At 36.3% G+C, this 20,995-nt stretch overlaps 1 protein-coding gene across 6 annotated transcripts; it reads left to right on the top strand.

The window, feature by feature from the left end:
* Window positions 1–1,892: 1,892 nt before the first annotated feature.
* Window positions 1,893–8,302, top strand: LOC148864871 (DNA-directed RNA polymerase V subunit 7-like). Of its 6 annotated transcripts, none has more exons than XM_088975700.1 (3): window positions 1,953–2,001; window positions 3,054–3,155; window positions 7,751–8,296. In XM_088975700.1, the coding sequence occupies exon 3, from the start codon at window positions 7,759–7,761 to the stop codon at window positions 8,284–8,286; it is 528 nt and encodes a 175-aa protein (XP_088831826.1). In that variant the 5' UTR covers window positions 1,953–2,001; window positions 3,054–3,155; window positions 7,751–7,758; the 3' UTR covers window positions 8,287–8,296. The 6 variants fall into 6 exon arrangements, with proteins under 6 accessions (XP_088831825.1, XP_088831826.1, XP_088831827.1 ...); XM_088975701.1 differs by lacking the exon at window positions 1,953–2,001 and adding an exon at window positions 2,250–2,389; XM_088975702.1 differs by lacking the exon at window positions 1,953–2,001 and adding an exon at window positions 2,274–2,389 and having other exon boundaries at window positions 3,043–3,155.
* Window positions 8,303–20,995: the final 12,693 nt, after the last annotated feature.

Raw genomic sequence — 20,995 nt, 5'->3', positions numbered from 1 at the left:
AGGGACAGATCACACCCCAATTTATCGTCCACATTATTTTCTCGTGGATGGTCCACACTATGGTATGGATAGTTTGTAAAGAGGTTTTAGTGTAACGCACCTGGGTTACATTGGTCCAATTACTTGCATTTTATTTAATTTTTTAATAATTTTTAAATTTTAATATTTTATTAATAAAATAATAATTTTTAATGTTAATTCTAGCACAAGTTCGACAATTCTCCTTCTTAACTCTTTTTCATTATTTAAATATTAATTTTTTAATATTTTTATCAATAAAATACTATTTAAAATATTAAAATTTTTATTTTTTATAATATTTAAAATAATATTTTTTAATTATTTAAAAATGCAATTATTGTCTACATATTGATGCATTTTTTTTTCAATTTATTTACCATATAAAATGCAAATATTAGACATTTTATGATTGATTGTGTAGATTTCCCATAAAATGTATATGAGATACATGAAATCCAAAAGTGTGGTGTGAACTTGTACACACCACACCTATAGAACGCCACCGAGTGTATGGACTGGTTTGGTTTACACAATCTATCCATAGTTCAGAACAATTGTGGACTATAGTGTGGTGTGGATTGATCCCTACCACATAGGGGTGTCAACGATATTTAAAATTCTAATTATGAATTCGAGATTTGACATAATTGAATTGAATTCGGATAATTCGAATATCTAATCGATCGAATTTGGATATCATATTCATACCGAAAAGTTAATCGGATTCGAATTTGGATGTGACCTGATTCGATTCGATAAATGTCTGAATTCGACTAGTTATTTTATTCTTATATATAATATATAAATTTTTTAAATGCTCTATATAATTTGTATATATAATAATTAAGTTATATAAATAATTTATATATTTATATGCTTTATATAGATAAAATATTTATTTTATATATTTATTAGTTACCTAAAATAATTAATTAGTTGAATTCAAATCGAATTGAATATTTAATTGGATTCGAATTCGAATATTAATTTTCAATATTTGTTGGATATCGAATCAAATTCGGATATTGGACTTTTAAATCATGTTCGAATTCAGATATTGTTTGATCCTATTTGAATTCGACTTATTTACACCCCTACTACTACAAGGTATGGTATGGACCAATCCACACTCATCGATTTCTCATCCACACTATAAAAAAAACCCTCATAATTTACAACATTCAAGTAGAATTCACTTCTACGACGCCAGAAATGGCACCTTATAAATGCCCTATAGCACATCCCAACCGTGTATTGGGAACATGCCCCAATTACAATTATGGGAGATGTTCCAAATGCATGAGATGTACTATGTGGGGCATTTTGGGTGGGGCGCCCCCTCTCTAGTACAGGATGCAAGGTGCTATGTAGTTGCCTAGTATATGTTTGGCATCGATGCTGCAGATGTAGCACAGTTTTCTGAGAAAACAGTGTTGCTGATTTGTGGGTTGGAACCGTAGTTGCCAAGTAGGATATTTCCTGGAGCAACAACTTTTTTTGTTTGGTACCAATGCTCCAAGAAACGTTTTCAGCATTGGTACCCATTATTCAGTGCCATATCACTACCTTGTTGGTAACAATGAGTTGTAGTTCCGATAAATGCCAAATTTAGTGTTGCTCCAAGCCTTGCCTTCCCGATTTTCGAGGCATGGCTTAAAGCACTATTTTGTGTGGAAAAACGGTTCCAAACAAATACCCGTTTTCTGGAGCACATTTTTTTTTTAATGTGACGCTGATATAGCGCTGCTTTCTAGAGCAATGGCAACGATGCCAAACAGACGCCTAGTTGGTTTGAGACGCACTAATTCGGATTCGGATTCGTGTTGAGCAAATCCGAATTCGAACCATTCGTATTTCGTAATAGGCGGGACCCACTTTACTTGTTCCAACTTCCAGTTAAAAACATGTATTTTTATTCCGATGCTTCCACCGTTGCATGTTCCAACTTCCAATCAAGGAAACCAGCATTAGTACCGCCAGGTACATGAGCTCCATGCCGCAGTTCATTTTGGTTCCGATTTTCTTTACCTTGTGGACTCTGTGTTTCTGTGCTGCGCGATTTGATGTTTCTAATACTATCTTTGTTTCATATAATTTGATTATTTCACTTCATTTTGTTCTTCTCTGTTTTCCTTTCTTCTTTCTGTTGTAAAGGGTTTATTATTTTTCTTTTTTCTCATTTCATTTTAAGGGGCTTGGGTTTTCTTTGTGTGCTTTATTCCTTCTTCGTTTCATTCGCTGAGGGGTTTATTCGGTAGTGGGGCTGTGGTATAGGGTTCTAGGCATTGTCCTTAGCTGCTATATGCACGAGATTTTGGCCCTTAGTTCAGTGACAGGAAATGGCCTGTTGAATGCTACTAGGCTGCAGGTGAGCAAGACTATGAACAGTGGAAATGATTGTATGCAGAGGGATTTTATGGGATGGTTTAACTAAAGAAAAAGGTAAAATAGAGCCAAATGTAAGAGCAGTTTACTTCTAGGGAGATAAACCTCCTAAGCTTGCCTCCGAAGGGGGAAAATCCTCCACCAGAGCAGCTGCTGCTAAAACATAAATCTTCTCTTCTTCTCTGCAGCCATACAGTATCTAGATTTTGTAGGGCTGTTAGCATCTGAAAAAGGGCATTACCCCATATTGGTCCTGCTATCTGGGGTCTTGGGAGGGGTGGGCTTGATGGGATCTAACATTTGACATTTTCTTGCACTAAGTGGCTGCTCTCACCTCATTTTACTATTGCACCAAGTAATAGGCAATAGCCCCTTGCTAGCATTTATGCATGTAAACTAACAAATAATTCACCAAATTTGCTGCTCCTAAATCTACCATAATATTGAATAACTAATATTATAATTGACTAAAACATGGCTACTGAAGTAGATGGATACATTGGAATGAATCAAGATGGGCGGGTAATTGACTAATTGCCTCATACTAATTGCAAGTGCTGCAATAGAAGTATTTGTTCATGTGATGTTGTTGAAAACTTTCCGTGCTTCTAGATGAAAGTTTGAGATATTGTATAGTTCTTTTTCAGAGTTCCACACTTCCACTTGGTCTTGCCACGGAGTGAATAAATCCTGGATGTTGCTGTTGTGATGGAATTCTATCATTTAAAGTCTTGCCAGTCCTTATCATGGTAATTTCAGTGGTCAAGCAAAAGAATGGCCAATTTCATTAACATTGTTTTTAACTACATTGAATGATTAACGTTCTTTGTTCAGATATGAACAGAGAAGAATCTGTACTAGTTTGATATAAGTGAGGGACTTATGATTCTTTCATGCTTGTGTGGAAGGTTTAGGATTATATTGATTATTTTTCTGGCTTCCTGATTTCCCTTAGGTCTCTGGATGCAGCTATATCTTTTAGGATTTTTATCTGATCGAAGCTTTCTTGTGCAGTTTGAAGATTTATTCATTTTTATTACTAGTTATTCATCTCTTATTTTGTTTTTCTTATACCTTTCTAGGATTTTAGGGATTATTGGGTATTTGGATTTCAGTGGCAGTTTTACATTTGGTTAGAGATTTGTTGTTACAATTTGTGTGAATGAAGAGAGAGTATATTTCTGACAAAGATGATTGCCTTGTTCTAGATAACATTTTGGATGGTACAAAAATAGGCCTTGGTGAGTTAATATTGATTACAATCTAGCTTTTATATTGAAACCGTTGGTGGTTCAGAAGACAAAAGAAAAGACAACCTCAGAAAAGGAAGAAAAGAAAACAAAGAAGAGAAACTTTTTTTCCCTGACAACCATTTGGTTGTCCAGAAAGAGGAAAGAAAATATTTGGATTCATTGCAAGAAATTCTGGGACCAATGAGCTTTTTACAACCAGAAGGATTTATTAACTAAACAATCTGGTTAACAGAGCTAATCCCTATGTATACTTCCATTTCTTCTTGCCAATCATCCCTTGGGGTATGTTGAATTGCCAATGGAAATGTTGGAAAATAGGAATTTTACTAGAATAAGGGATTTTCTAGTATTTGGTCAATGTGATATTGCATAGTCACATTGAAGATCTGAAATTTCTCCAAAATTGTGTTACGTGGGTGAGGAAGTAAAATCCTGAAGGATGATGTGATTAGCAAGCTCTACCTTATCTATTTTCACCATGCTCTTTAGGCTGTATTTGGTTTGTACAGGTTTCTCCTCCTTTCCTACCTTTTCATTCAAACCAAGCATAGCATTATTGTCTGAGGTGCCCTCAGGAACTCTATGGTAGCATTGCTGCCATTATTTTGTGAAACAACAATTCCAGGTAAAATTCGTTTTTGATAAATAATAATTCCAGGTAAGATTAACATTGATCTATCTACTTTCTTCTGTCACACCCTCTATTTTAAGTTATTTTCCTTGAAATAATGAGATGCAATATATGTATCCAAAGTGGGTTTCAATGGATGAATGATGCTTTACAGACATCTTCAGGTTACTGGTATCACTAGGTTGGTCCTTGGAGGCTAAGCTTGCTATATGTGTTAGAGTTACACCCTAAGAACATGGCTCTGTGCTTAGACCTGTCACAAGGAAGGTCTATCAAGTGATTAAAATGGCAAATATTCAGTTATCTGAGCATGTGGCTGCCTAAACGCCATGTAAATGCCATCTTCCTGTCCTTTTCACTCTTTGTTGGTTCACATAGATGTAGGACCAAGTGAATCATTGGCTTTTAATCCATATCTTTACTTTGTTATAGTCCTTAATTGTGAGTATACAGTTTGTATAAGAAAAGGGTATTTTTTTTTATCAGCATCACAGAAAAGATTTCATTAATTAGAAAAAAAAATCATGGATACAACAAGAAGTTGTGAAAGAAACCAGTTTTAGTATCTGAACCAAAACAAATTTACAATTGAGCCCAAAACATGTGTTCTTTGTACCCCTTGCTTAGCTAAGCTATCTTCCAAGCTGTTGGCAGATCTGAGATCTCCTCACCCATCTTACACGGGTTGACATGTCCCTTGACAGCCATTTAAATCTCCTGAATTCATTACTCAACTGCCATGTCACCCTTTCACCCTTCTGCAACCATTTTGTCACAGTTTTCGAGTCTCCTTCAATGATCAGTCTATTAATACCCAACTCTTTAACCTTCTCAACCCCATATGGTGCAGCTATAAATTCTGACCTTTCCACATCACCCTGTTCCACAGGACCAGATTACAGAGCAATGATGTTTCCATTATCATCTCTAATGGCCCCCCACCAATGCCTGAGGGGCCCGGATTACCCACACAACACCCATCAAAGTTCAGCTTCTTCCAGCCTTCTATTGGGGGAGACCATACCTCAACAAATTGCTGTCTTGTAGATGAAGAGGCTGCAATAACACCCCAAACCCTGAAAAAGTCTTCCACCTTAAAATCTGAGAACAGCTTCAAGCTTTTTGTCCAATGTGCCACCCGCAAACAGTCCAATGTAGTGCTGCTCTAATACATCTCCACAGGATCCTACCCTTTTAGTGCAACTAATACCATTAGGGCTGAACAAACCATCCAATCTCTCAGGATAAGACCACCTGCAACCAAAGAGGGAAGAAAATATTTGGACAGGGATTTGAATGTAATATCAGTCCTTGTAATTTTGAATATTTTTAACATTATATAAAGGGTCTCTTTCTAATAATTTTAACATTAAATAAAAGAGTCTATTTTATTCTTTCTTCTTCTTTTTCATTATGCAGAACAAGATGGTATTAGAGCAACAAGAAGAAGACTGATGATGAAGAAAATGTTGATAGTGATCAGATCCATTAACCACTTCAGATCTGTTAGTCAAATTCTTTTTGTCTTAAAAAACTATTCTTTCTTCTGCTATAGCTCATTATCCATTGTTCTTGTTGTCTTTCATTCATTGTTTGGCATTTTAGGGTTTCTGTCAACAGTCCCATATCCCTAATCTTAATCTTAGCTTTCCCTTACGATACTTGTTTTCAGATATCTTACTCTAAATAGTAATTATGGAATTAAAATAAATAGCAAGTCTGAACTTTATTTTAAATAGTAATTTAGTTGTACTGAAAATAGTATTTACATGCTTTTCGCGATCTCATTCTCGAATTGCCTGGTTTTGTTAAATATTTTTGGAGAATTTTCAAGTAATTTTTTATGCCTAGAAAAATTTTATAGAGAGTAGAGATTCTTCCTGGAAATTAAGAAAAATTGGAGATTTCAATGTTAGTTGTGGTCACTGGTAGAGTGTTCATCATTATCTGTGTTAAATTGGTAGTATACTTTTATGACTGGGAATGTGCCAAGAGTTGGAATTGATGATTGGACATGTCTTGAGTAAACGTTGTGGGCTTCCATGAGTGCAGTGTTGGTTGTTTCTTGGGTAAGATCTGTGAGCCACCATGAGTTCCATCTAACCAATTGAAAGACTTATCCTACCATGAGTTAGAGTCAAAAGTGCCTTTGTGAGTGCAATCAAGCTAATTGGATCCCTGTGGATGTGGTGTAAGAGCTAATTGCTGCCATGCTGGAATTATGAAGTTGTTTGTTCAAGAGAAACTCTGGAATATTGCTACTAAGGTTACATTATTTCTTTCTAGGCAAGTTAGCTGGTTCTGGCTTGAGGGAGAGTGTTGGAGATTAACTTTATATGGAGAAGGTTGTTTTAGGAAGAAAATATATGGTACAGGACATTAATGTAATATCATTGTTGGGGATTTTCTTGTAATTTTGGATAATTGGAATATTATATAAAGAGATTGGCATGCTTTATTGTTAGACTCAATTGTTTGTCTTCTCTTCTACCTATTTGGGAATTATATGTTGTGGTTGCTGTATTATGAATTTTTGTGTAAACTGAGTTACTGAGAACCATTTGAATGATTCAATGGTTCATGGTTCTTGGTGGAAATGCAATTCATTTTAGGGATTCACCTAACGAGCTGTTCAACCTAGCAGGCTTGCTTTGGCTTCTCTAATTTGATGTCTAAGCATTCAAGGAATTTTTCTGTTGACTGTGTTTCCATCGAGTCACCATAGAATAGTTGCCTTTTAAAATCCTAAACCCCTCCAAATTCATCCCATAAAGAAAGAGAAAGTAACTCAGCTCAAAGTGAATTTCTTATCCCCATTTTCCACGAATAGGTGACACATTGTCCAAAACATCTCTAAGCACACCTCCCTCCAAATGGGTGTAGGTTCCTAATGGAGCACCCATTAAATTCATCTCTAATCTTCCTTGGTCTGGTGGTACCTATGTTTGATTTGCATGCCATTGTTTGTGTCTTAAATTACCACCACCATCTGACACTCTTTTAAACTCTTTTGCTTATGTGCAAATCTCATGGCCAAAAGATCAATCAAGATACTAACATTAATTCTCCCATTATAAAAGTTGAAGGGTTCCTTTTATTCCATAGTCCATACACTCCAAAGGACATCAACTGTGTCACCACTTTGCTCCTGCATCACAAGTTTGGTTCCTTTTTGATATACTTGTTCATATGGGACTAAATTTGATTGCTAATGGTTTAGCTAGGTTTGTTATGGAAAGGGTACATTTTGTACAGTGAAAGCCTTATGCCTGTATAATTTAGTTTTATTTATTTATTTTGAGAATGAAGCTGCCATCGTAGATTAATGCAATATGATGGTTACCTTATTTAGGAAAATGAGTATCAAACTGATTTTATGTTATTTTGATGCAATTTGATGGCCATTTTATGGAAAATTTGGGACAGCTCTATATCCATTATATTTTATTTTGTGTTGCAGGTTGTGAGATGTATCTTAAGGCACAGCTCTCCTGGAATGTGTTAATACCTCCTGAAAATTTGGATCACGAAGGCCTGATGCTACAAAGGTCCATCATATTATGCTTGTTGGAAGAATTTGCTAATAAGAAAGCCACCAAAGATCATGGTTACTTCATTGCAGTAACTACCCTGGTCAGTATAGGCAAAGGGAAGGTTAGACAAGAATCGGGGAATGTGCTTTTCCCTGTAGTGTTCAGTTGCATCACCTTCAAGCCTTTCAAGGGAGAGGTTTTGCAGGGTGTTGTTGATAGAGTTCTGAAGCAAGGTGTTTTTCTGAAATGTGGACCCATTGGAAAAATATTCCTCTCTGAACATAAATTACCGGATTACCACTATGTCCCTGGAGAAAATCCGGTTTTTTTGAATGACAAGCATTCTAAGATAGAGAAGAGCTCAGTGGTCCGCTTCATGGTTCTTGGGACAAGATGGGCTGAGACAGATAGGGAGTTTGTAATGGTTGGTACCTTGGAAGGTGATTTCCTTGGACCCATTTAGTAACTACACTATGTTCACAGAACCACTACAGTTGTGTTAAAGTAAAATGTGGGCACTTCTGCAGTCCATTGAACTTGTTCTTGTATTTTTTTTTTTTTTGAGACATTCAGCAATGACTCCTGTGAATGATGATTCCATTCCACATCATGGACTTTTGACTATCAATTCCATGAAAGTAAAGCGTAGTTTTGTTTCTTCTGACTTTAACATCTACATCCTAATCCTATGGCCTTGGCTAAAAAAATAAAAAGGCTATTAGAAATTTTGACATTTTTGTTTTACACAAAATAGCCTCTCTTGGACTCAAAACCGCATTCTCACTCATGTCAGCCTAAACTTTTACCATCACACCAATCAATGGCCCTTGTCCTGTGGCCTTCAGTCATCATTGCCATCATCTAAGCCTTATCCCATTTATATCAGCTACATGAATATCGCTTTGTCATTCCATTATGTTTAGTGACATCTATTTTTAAAAGTGTGAATGAGTTCTAAATTTTGGAAATTTTCTTGATTAAAATGCCTTTTTGTTGAATTAGGTCCCTCTTTATTATAAGGGCAAAAAATTAATTTGAACTATTACTTATATTAAACTCATTTCATTCCTTGTTATTAAATCCTATATTAACTCCCACTCTCTCTATTACAAACAAAAAAAAAAAAAAAACTCACTTGCTTTCATTAAATCTTATATTTAATGTATATTAAATAAATGTGCTTTGTGGACCTTTTCTTTTCTAAAACACCCCTACTTTCGAATTTGGCCCTTCTCTAAGAAAACGTAATTTAAATTATTATTTTCACCTAATTCAATGCTCTCTCATTAATGCAAAAGTATTTTTGGCTAAAAAGACCCCCATTTTTGAATTTGGTCATTATTTATTATAATGGCAGAAAACTTAATTTCAACTACTATTATTAAATTCATTGCAATCACTTTCATTAAGGCCTATGTTTAAGATATTAATTCTCATTCCCTCTTATTAAATCCTGTATTTAATATACACTAAATGAATGAACTTTGTGGATTTTCTTGACTAAAATACCCCTACTTATGAATTTGGTCCTTTTATAGCTATGTGGGTAGAAATTGTAATTTAAATTATTATTATTTTTCACCTTATTCAATTCCCTATCATTAAGGTGTTAATTTTTCATTCTCTCTCAAATACTCAATGTGAAATGTTTTTGTTTTTCACTAATAAATTCTAATAATTAAATCTATATCCAATACTTTTAAGCATAAATTTCTTAAATTACCCTTATGGTTTAGCTAATATACCCTTACTATTTGACTATTGTCTAACACCATCCCTACTGTTTCTAACAATTACCATTGCCATTAAATAATGACCGAAGGGCTGAAATGTCTGTTTTACCCTTAGGTCAAATTTATGTGCAAAAATTAAAATTACTTATTTGACCTTCTTTTTAACACATGTGCGGGTTAATTCAGACGAACAAAGTGCTTGAAAGCAGCAAGGGAGCACCATTGCCATGGCCTGTGACAGTTGTCGCTACAATTTCCAAACCAAAGGAAGATCGGAAAAATAAAAACATTTTCCCATCTCCACCAAGAACTTACACGTCTCCTCCGCTTGGAAAATGGGATGGTTATTGCCCTTCATATCGAAGAGCATCGCCGTGAATATTCCTCCAAGCCTAATCCAGTGGCAACATCAAAATAATCAGCGATTCTTGCGTCTAGATTTCCAGATTTGGTCTTGAGAGATTGTTCTAGGTAAGACAAGGTTTTTCCTGAGATCTCTCATCAATGCTAAGAATGCAGACCTTGCCTCTTTGATTCTTGATTGCCCCAACACCATTGTCTTTAATTTCATCTAAAATCTTCTTTTCCCATTCCTCACCTTGTCGGATTGTTCTTCATCTTCTGATGAGCACAAAGTGGTCTAGGCGGCCTCGGTGGTCCGATGGACTTCGATGGGTCAAAATCCAAATTCCATGAGGTCTCGAAGACTAGGGTGATTATTGTTGATGTCGCCGTTGGTGCATCGAGAGTTTGGGACTCTCTCTCTCCTCCGATGCCCATGCAGGCTGGCTTTGCACTAGTCCACCTAGTCCCGACCGAACACTACAATATTGACATCACCATCTATGCCGCACAATTGCAACTGGGAGGCATAGTGTAGGCTTTGATATCATTTGTTATGTGTCTTAGGGGAATTCGTCCCTAAAAACTAATTATTAGAGGGAGGGAACCCAAGCACATATATACCCTACAATAGCATCCCATACTACCAATTTGGGATACCTCACATTAGCATCCTATAGGACAAATGGATTGTAACATGTTGGGTAATTGTCGAATTCTATTCTACATGCAAGAGGGATGTGTCGATGCATTTTAAGTTCAAGGAGGAGCCAATGTTCATAAAGGGAAGATACTTCGGGGGAGCCGGTGAGGTTGTAAGCTTGCACGAACAAGGTAAGCTTCAACTGCTCCAAGGGGTCCCAATGGATCACTCCGATGGCCCCTGCGAGGGTTGCGTTGGGATACGCTTTGTTCTGTGTTTCAATTGCAAAGTGAGTCCTGGAACTAATGGGTTGCCCACCCGATGCACAGAATGCAATGGCCAATGGGAATGAATTGATTACCTGCCCTCTATGCTGCTAAAGAACCCATTTTGGTTCTGTTGGAGATCTCTAATTTTTTTTTTTTTCAGATCATATTGGTTTTCTTATTACAGATTATTTTGATTTTGTGGTGCCTTTGAGTGGAAATTAACATAAGATCAATGATGTTATCAACTTGTGTATATGGGAAGATTATTTTGGATCAGCATTGGACCTAAAAGAACTTTCAATAGAATAAGGATTGCTTTTGTGGCAGGATAATTTTCAGAAAGTTGGATATGAGTAAGATTGAATAAGTAAAACAAATTGTTTAATGTCAAAAGGGAATAACTTGGTAAAGACAAGTTTTAAAATGATATTAAGGGTAAAATGGTTCGAAAAATTGCCCAAAAGGTGGTTTGGGCATTTATAAATATTGTAACATCAAAATGCCAACTTTTTTTAATAAGAATTGATGGAACACTAGTTGAGGGGGTCTTTGTGGCAAAAAAAATATAGTATAGGGGGTCTTTGTCACCGACCCCATAATAGGGGGGTCCTATTTATCCTTAGGTGTCGTTTGTTTTACAATAAAAAATAGGGTTTAAAGTTTTTTTTAGGCTCCGTTTGATTTGTAGGAGAATTTGGGTGGAATGGAAAAAGATGGGGTGGGATGGAAAAATATAAAAATTTAATTTTTCAGTATTTGGTTTTATTGGGATGGGGTGGTATAGGAAAGTGTAAAAGATGGCACTGTTCACCTTTTTCCTTCGTTCGAGACGAACCTACCCCTCCAGATAAAAGACACCACCATATCGAAAAACCCCTTCAGAACTTCCGTAATGGGAAATAGAATATATTCGATTATGGCTGTTTCAACCGACATCTCTTCGATTAAAATGCAATGATCCTATGTCTTTTCTTTTGCTAATATTGTAACTCCTGCTTTATGAGAAATTTCTGTTCTTTGCATCGTTTTAACCGACGTTAATTTTGGGAATCAATCAACTTTTAAGCAGAGTATCTAGGTTTCTTTCACATTAAAACCCTGAATAAAGGAAAAAAAAGGAAAATAGTCTACTAGTTTAGAAGAGATGACTTCGGGTGACATTGGGCTACGAAATTGAGGTCTGTACGTTTCTGGGTAGGTTTTTCCTTTTCTTTTTCCCTTTAAATTTAGAACCTATTGATGAATTAGAGTCGGAGTCTTGGCACGACGATGAAGACGACTCCCCAGTTCGCCCTTCCTCAAAACATGCGCACTCTCGCCAGCTTCCGACCCCCTCCATCCGAGCCAAAACCTCCCGTTGAGCCTGTCATAGTCTAAAGAGGAAGAAGAGAGAAGATGGAGGGAGAGAAGATGAGGGAGAAGAGAGAAGAGGAAGACAGAGTCACACCATAAAAAAGGAAGAAAGGGACAGAGACAAGGGGCAGAGAGAAGAGGAAGACGAACCCAGGGACAGAGATAGGGGACTACTGTCTGTTCGTCGTCGTTGAGAAAGGGAGAAGACCAGAGTCGCACTATTTCTCTCCTTCCTCTTCGTCATCGTTGGTTGGCTTTTCTTGGCCCTCCCTCCTCTGCTCTTCTAGGGGTAACAATGATTTCCACGTTTTTCCGTAGGTTGTTTTGGTGCGGCCCTGATTTTGGAATCTGCCATTCCACATCTTTCCCTTCCCATCCCTCTTTTTCCTTCAAACCAAATACGAGCCTTTTTTTTTCCATCCCCATCCCTTAAATCAAGTAGGTGAATCTCACATAAATGCAATAATATGGTGTACCATTGCAGCTACAATGGGAAGGGTAATTTTTTTGGGAGAAAATTTTGATTAGTATATTGTACTTTGTGCTAGTGTGACTTTGTTCATGGGCTGGGTAGTCCGAAGGGCTGGTCGACTCAACCCATTATTAAGTCGGGCTTGGTCATAATTTTAGGCCTGCACGCTTAAACTTAGGCTTAAAACACCAAGCTGATTTTTTACGGGCCGGGCTTAAGCTTTCTTAAAAAAGCCCAGCTCGAATGCGAGCCTGAGCCCAACTTGATACAATATATTAAATAATAAAAATATATTTTATTTAATAAAAAATATATATACAATATTTTTTCTTTGTTTTTTTCTTTTTTCCAAGTAATAGTGAGATATTTATTATTTTTGAATTTTGAAGGTTTTTAATATAAATAAAACACTTTTTATTGAATAAAAAAAGAAAAAAATTATGTTTTCAAATTTATGGCTAGGCTCAGGCTTGGGCCCAAGCTTTAAGCTTTATATGATGGTCGGGCTTGGGCTCAAGACTTAGGCCCGATGGTCGGATCGGGCTCAGGCTCAAGCCTGAGTGTATTCTGTTGATAGTTGATACATATACAAAGCTTGGCTCGAACTCGGCCTGGCTCGACCCATGAACAGGTCTACCTTAGGGGTGATCATGGGCCGAGCCGGGCCGGGCTGGGTCGGGCTTTGCACTTATGTTAAGGGCTATAGCTTAAGCCCAGGGTTCCGGGCATGTAACATAAGCCCTAGCCCGTGTCTACATAGCCTGAGCTAGGCCGGGCTTGATTCTGGACCAATGTCTTTCATATATAAAACATTGCATATCTATAATATTTTATATTAAATGACATAACATGCATATAAAGTTTTATTTTATATATTATATAATATAAAATATTACATATAATATATGTATACATTATGCACAAAATGTGTAAGTTTAAATATATGCGGGCTAGGCTTGAATTATTAAGCCCAAGCCCAGTCCTAAAATTTGCAGGCCTGGTGTGGGCCTACGCCCAGGTCGGGCCTAAACACAAACCCAAGCTTAAGCCCAGAATTTCCGAGTGGGGTTGAAATGATCACCCCTAATCTACCTGCCATTAATTAGCAATTAACTTGTTGTTAAGTGACATTTGAAAAGAACACAAATGCCCTTCAAGTGTCATTTAATTTTCTTTATCAGCCATCTAAACATTGACAAAAAATTAGCAGTCCCAAATCCTTGATTCTATCATTCAAGAAAGTTAGGGATACGTTTGAGTGGATATTCTCGTGATCCCAACTTTCTTGAATAAAAAAGGTAAAAATTTAGGATTATTAATTTTTTGTCAATGTTTGGATGATTGATAAAGAAAATTAAATGACATTTAAAGATCATTTGTATCTTTTTAAAACATCACTTAATATAACGTTAGGTACTAAATTATCACGTTTTGAAAGGTTAAATACTAATCTTTCTTTTTTTTTAGAAAATAACTGTTCAGCCCACTTCTTAGCCCCAAAATACAGTGGGATATGGGAGGCTGTAATTTGAGAATTCTGCTGTATGCTACAGTAGTACAGTGTTTTTTCTTTTGTGAGAGCATTGCCGTAACCAGGAATGACGGGTAATGTGCCTGATTGGCGGGTAATGTGGAATTCGGATTTATACGTTTGTAGGCTTAAAAATGCTACTTTTAAAGTGCGTCAGTGACCCCCGGCTGTCCATGTCAATAATTTTCCTCCTTTTATATTTCACGAGAAAATATTTTCACAAGCAACTTCTCTGCGGTCGGAGTATAAGAAGTGTGCGAAAGCTTACTCCCAGCAATCTGTTTCCTGCCGAGGTGAGTTGTGGGTCTCTCTTGGCTCTATTTCTCCACTATTTTCGATTATTGTTTGTTGGTTCATTACCATTTTCAATCCAAGAAAGAGAAATGCGGACATATAACACACTAACACAGAACTGATAGAAGCCCTAGAGAGAAGATTTTGGATAACAGAAACTGACTCGGATTTGAGCCATATATAATGGCTTTGTTCACAGAAAAAGCCCTCTTAGCTCCCCTGAAACTTGGAAAAGTTTTGATCCTTTCGGTTATTTCTTTCTCGAAAACGAGAAGCATTTGGTTTCCCCAGTTTCTGAGTAACGGTGGGAGTGTGTTATCACCTTTGTTCCATGGATACATTGGTTAGCGAGAGTGGCTTAGTGGAATGTAGATTGGTCTTGGATGCTAATGTAGTGATTGTTGTTCTGAGACTTCTGAAAATGGGTATGCAGTGCTTGTTCTGAATGGTGAAATATAGCATCGTTCAACGTATGAATACCAGGGCCTTTGAAAATCTAGGTTTTAGTTGTAAACTCCTTATATCCGTTGCATCACTGTCTAACAGCAGTTACAGGGTATTATTATACCTCCAATTATTAGATTGCATGTTGAACTGAACATTGAACAAGGGACTGATAGTGTTATTTCAGATGGATTGCTGGTGTAAATAGGGGCATTTGCAAATGACTTGAATCAATGGAATGATTTCATTTCCGTAATTGGAGTTAAGCCATGACATCGAATTTTACTAAAACAGTTTGATTTATTTATAAGTTTTCGGTTTCAAGGAAGGAATTTAATCTTGTTTTTAGTCTCCTGAGATAACTTATTACCAAACACCCCTTAAAATGAAACATGTAATTCAAATGTTTATTTTTTATTTTTACTTTTTTTTTGTTACTCTGGCCATTAGAATTGACAAGACTGGTTTTGCATGACTAAAAGGTGACAATTAAAACTGAACTCACTTTGGATTACCTGCCATGAATTGTTACTAACTGTTAAAGCAGATTAATCTATCCACCCATTTCTGAGCAACCGGTGTACCTTCTTCTCTTGAATAATTTTGCTTCTTTTAGTTATTGCTTGTCATTTTTTTTTTATGAATGAAGATAATTTTATTAATCCAGAAATTAAGGCAATACAGGAAATCCATGAAGAGGCACGAGCTGTTACCTCTTCTAAACAGAGTATTACATCAAGTTAAAAAACAGGAATAAACAGAAATAAAATTACAGAGCAGCCCAAAATAAATGTTCCCTTGAAGCCCCTTGCTTAGCTAACCCATCCACTAAGGTATTTGCTGATCTTCCCACCCAAAGAGAGGTAACAGTCATGCTTCTTGTGAGCCAGTTGGCTTTCCTCAATAAGTCTCTGTGTCGCCACATAGCTGAAGCTGGATCTTTCAACCAGTTATTGCTTGTCATTTCTCTGTCAGGTTCTGCAGATAGAACCGAAATGCCTTTTCAGGTATATAATTTCAAGATTCTCTATGGAGGTTGTTTGTTACCCACTAAAAGTGCCTGTTAAAAGCAGATGTTAGCTGCATTTCATGGTCATGAAGGTGTTCTTAATACACAGTTTGTATTGGGTAATTTCAGCACATGGATAGCTTGCCAACATTATCTCTTGATACTGCAAAAGTATCAGATTATCTTTTTCTTTTTATTATTATTTTTTTAAACAAGGTACTGTTGAAAATAATCAAAAAACCCTTTGTACACTAAGGGACTATAAGTAAATGTATAAAAAACCATCCAAAGACAGATATCAGCCCATTCCATTCATTTTTTTTTTGATAAGTACCCATTCCATTCATTACAAAGCCCTCCCTTCAGAAAACATGGTATCAGCATCAAAAAACCTATTGTAGGGTATACACTTGAGCAGCATATGGTTAGATAACCAAGAGTACAATGTGCCCTCAAATCTGCTAAGCACTACATCAATGGAATTAACTCTACCCTCAAGAATCCTTTCATTTCTTTCAGCCCAAATACACCAAAATAGCACAAGGACTGTGACTCCTCACAGCACCTTGCCCTTCTCACCAAGACTATCCACCCTCCAGACTTTCAAAGTATGAAGAACAAAATTGAGGAGATATCCGTTCCATAAGAATACACTCCAAATTACAGCCCACACTTCCCTAGTGAAGCTGCAATTAAAAAAAAAGTGGTTTGTACTCTCTTTTATATTTTGATGTATGGCTTTTCCATGAACAGTTTTGAAAACTGAAATATCTACCCTGTTTTATATGTTCATAACTGAAATTAATTTCTTTCTGAGTATCATTCTTTTTTTTTCCATTCATATATTTTATGCAACCTATATATGCCATGAGGTTTAATTACTTATATATACCCTGAGGTTTGAGAAACTACTTATAAAGAAGTTAGAGATTGACTCAGGCTGCTGAATCGTAGTTTGGTCATGATAGGGAATACCATATACTAGAAAAGTCATCACAAGAGATTTGAACATGGATGTTGAGCAAGCTATGGATTCTACATGCTATTTACAAGCACTATTCAAGTGAAAAAACATAATAAATAAATCAATAAAAGGGGAAAACACGGCTTAGGCTATAATGCCTAAAAGAAAAGTTGGAGTTACCTACCTTTGTGTGTGTGTGTTGCAAACACTTAGAGGGAAATTGAGAGAGTTGTTGACTGTCCCAAATTTATGGAGAAGGTCGAAGTGTTCTCTAGCTTCTTGGCTTTAAAAAAGACTCAAAGAGTGCAAAAAAAATGTGGATGGTGTTCCAAACCTTGAACTGAACTATCTTTCTTCTTCTTGTTCCGTCTTGCTTTTTCTCTTTTTTTTTTTTTTTTTTTTTCACAATTGAAAATTGATTTGGATGGTGGTGGTTTCTCCCTGTTTGAACTAGAAAATGGAGAAGAAATAATGGAGGAATGGGATGGTAGGAGGAGGAGAAGGTTAACTTATGGACGGTTGATCGTTTTGGGAGAGGTAGAGACTAGGAATGAAAAGAGTAAAGGTTGAGTTTGGTTGGGCATTTTTTGGAGAAGAAAATTTGCTGGTTTGAATGGATGAAGGAGGGAGGAGAGTCTCTTGCCTTGTTCGAACAAACTTGGAAAGTCAAAGGTCTTTTGCCTCTTTTTTTCGCTAGAGAGATAAAAAGCAAGGGAGCCTTTTCCTTTTATAGAAATAAAAGATGTTAGGGCCGAAATTTCTAAAAAGAAATGGGGGAACCCTAGGGTTTTCAAAAAGAGGGCACCCCATCCAATGGTTGTAGTTTAAGGAGGGATTTTCATGGGCTATCTAATGGTTAGGATGCTTGCATGTGTTTGGAGGGGGGGTCAAATTTCAAAAGTGGGGAGATTTATGGGGGAGGATTCACGAAGTAATTATGTGGAATGTGAAAAGGCAAGGGCTATTGGACACCCAAGATTAAATGTCAGCCCCTCATGGAGATGTAAGGGTGGAGATTATAACCTATCCTAGCTAGGGTGTGCCCTAGGACCTAGGGGAACCAATGAGATTCATGGAAATGGAATCTTGAGTTTTTACAAGGGTAGGAGGGATATTTTCACATAAGATTTTTATGGAAGGGTACTTAGGTGGGGTCGGTTCATTTGGAAGGGGTATGCGGTGTTAAGTATGTTTGGATCTTAAGGAAATTGAATATCAAATGCTTCGACCAACAAGATTGCTCCAATTGGAATTTTTTTATAGGAGTGGTAAAGCTAGGTATTTTGCTTAAAATTTGACGTGGGGACGCCTAGGTTGAAAGACGGAGCAGTGAGGTTCGAGAGTCTTAGGGGTTGTTCTGTGAAGATTTGTGATTTTGAGAGTTTCAACTGACAAGAGTGGTCGAATCCGAATTCTTTCTGTAGGAGGGGTAAAATGGGGATTTTAGTTCTGAAATTGCATGGGAAGATGATAAGGAGGTTTAAAAAGAGTTGTGGTGGGGTTTGGAGGTCTTGGGAGATGTGCCACAAAGAGTATCTATGATTTTGAGAGTTATAACTAATGAGGGTGATTGGATTGGAATCCTTTCTGTATGTGGGGTGAAACAGGGATTTTGGGATTGAAATTTGATGGATGGGTGATCGAGAGGTTTAAAAAGGTAATTGTAGGGTTTGGAGGTCGTGGGAGAAGAGCCGCGAAGATGGGGGATTTTGGGTAGGGCAGATTGAAACCTTTTCTGTGTGAGGGATAAAATGGGAATTTTGGGTCTGATATTGTAACTCATGTAGATTATTAGATAGATTTGTAAAGAGTATCCTCAGGTTTACCTTCAATGTGAATTCCCGAGACCTGCGGAGAGAGCCGCAAAGATGGGGGATTTTGGGTTTGGAGGTCAGATTGAAATCTTTTTTGTGTGAGGGATAAAATGGGGATTTTGGGTCTGATATTGGATGGAAGGGTGACAAACATAGTTGTCAAGGCGACAAGGCGCCCTTGGAGTCTCACCTCGCCTAATCGCCAAGCAGTTTTCTATAGTGTGTTATAACAAAATTTTATATTCTTATTTTTTTGAGGTCATAATTATAAAATTGTGTTTTTATATACTAATTTCTTCTTCTTCTTCTTCTTCCGCCTTTTCTTTTCTTCTTTTCCTATAACAGAAATAGGGGTTCAGCCCCTTTTTTTTTTTTTTTTGAATTTTCTTTTCTTTCTTCTTTTTTTTCTCATGAATATGTTGGAATGTGTTGATTTTCTATACTTTAACACGAAGTTTATACTTTTCTTATGAAAATTATGGATATTTATTAAGGAACTATGATTATGGAACTTAGGGATATTGGAACTCATGCAGATTATTAGATATTGAAACTCATGTAGATTATTTGCCTCACCTAGCCTCGCCTTGGCGCCTTGAAAACTATGGTGATCAATGGTCCGATATTGGAACTCATGTAGATTATTAGATAGATTCGCAAAGAGTATCTTCAGGTTTACCTTCAATGTGAATTCCCGGGACCTACAGAGGAATGAAATGTTCATTGATTTACAATCAACATTAAATGATGCATATTCATGACATTACTGGTTCTCAAAATTGTCTCTTTAGATTGCATTCCTTTTTTCTGACATTGATGAACTTGATTAATCCTTTTATGTTTCCATTTAATGCTGTCACTGGAATGTTCTTCTTTTCTTTGTTTTGATGGTAGATAACAGAACTAGTGCCTTTGTCAAAGCAAACATGTATTTACGACATCAGCACAAGTAAGATTCTTTGCTTATTTCATTTTAAATACATCTGTCATTTTTTCTCTTTGTTAAATGGGCAGCCAGTAGGGCCAAGTGCTTTGTCAATGATAGAATGTATATCAGCATGCGATTAATAATGTGTGCCTTTTTCTTTTTAATATATTTGTTATTTGCATGGATGCCATTTTGCTAAATGGGTGGCCATGAGGAACATATGATGGAATGAATATTTGAGTGTAAATAATTGTAACTTTTCCTTGGTATGCTTGTTATTTCAAGTAGATTGTCATAGGGCCAGAATTTCAAGTGGCAAGTGGGTGGCCAGTGTGAATGATTGCATGTATTTTCTTTCTTTAATATGTTATTTATACGAATGCCATTTTGCCAAGTTGGTAGCTAAGGGTGCAAATGGATCGGATCATGCGAGATCCAATCCTATTTGGTTGAATTCGGATCACCCCTATCTGATCCGATATATATTATATATTTATAAATATAAATATATATAATACATATATATGCTATTTATTTATAAATATAATTTTATATTGTATATTATAAAATTGTTATATTATTTATTTATTTATAAAAAACATGCATATATATGATGAAAATAATTAAAAAAATACTTGTATTTTTTTTTACTTTATTTAAATTAGTATATTTTATTTTTCTATTAATAATTTATTAATTTTTAAAGAAAACAAGTCAGATCAGATCAGATCCGAAGATCTGACTTACCGATAGGATTCAAATTCAAATCAAGTCCTATCATATCCAAACGGATCCAACATGAACAGTGTCGGATTGGATTCGAATCCAATCCGATCTTTTGCATCCCTATTGGTAGCTAGGAGGACTAGGTGTCCCTTTAATGATGGGATGGACATCGAATTTTTCTTCATTGTAGCCATAGTTTTTTTATATATCTTAGGATTGGTAAGTGAAACTCAATTTAATGGTGCTGTGAGTAACATGAAGTTAAATAGTTTCCTCCTTCACACATAGGATGGATTCCCAACTTATCTATATTAATGAAGAGAATGTGTTAAGTTGAGGTGACAACCTGGATGGATGCCAAAGAGAAAACTTTTATTGATTTGATGGTGTGGCAAGGGCAAATAATATACTAGCCACCTTTGACATTGTGGCGTTGAAGTGTGTGTTGACTCAATGTGCTTTGATGATAACAAACTCATTGATATTACTAATGATTTGAAAAACAAATGTGCAGCTGTGTGAACTGAAGTCCTGATAACAGTCTGATTGAGAACATTGATGATCTAAGATACAATAAGTTGTAACTCTCTTAGATGAGCTGAACTCTCTCCAAGCAAAGAAAGTGTGCTATCACGAGAAGAAGAAGAAGA

This window comes from Nelumbo lutea, chromosome 3 (genome assembly GCF_056320005.1).
Source record: "Nelumbo lutea isolate HS-2025 chromosome 3, American lotus-T2T, whole genome shotgun sequence".
In the NCBI taxonomy this organism is placed as follows: domain Eukaryota; kingdom Viridiplantae; phylum Streptophyta; class Magnoliopsida; order Proteales; family Nelumbonaceae; genus Nelumbo; species Nelumbo lutea.
The sequence above is the reverse complement of the archived record's forward strand: the minus strand, read 5'-3'. Positions and strand labels throughout refer to the sequence as shown.

Bases quoted from the DNA above. Each gene is read 5' to 3' on its own strand.
- LOC148864871 (XM_088975699.1), top strand. From the start codon at position 1,926: ATGTATTTTTATTCCGATGCTTCCACCGTTGCATGTTCCAACTTCCAA. The intron at 2,002-7,750 runs GTACATGAGCTC...TTTGTGTTGCAG, and splicing joins ACCAGCATTAGTACCGCCAG to GTTGTGAGATGTATCTTAAG.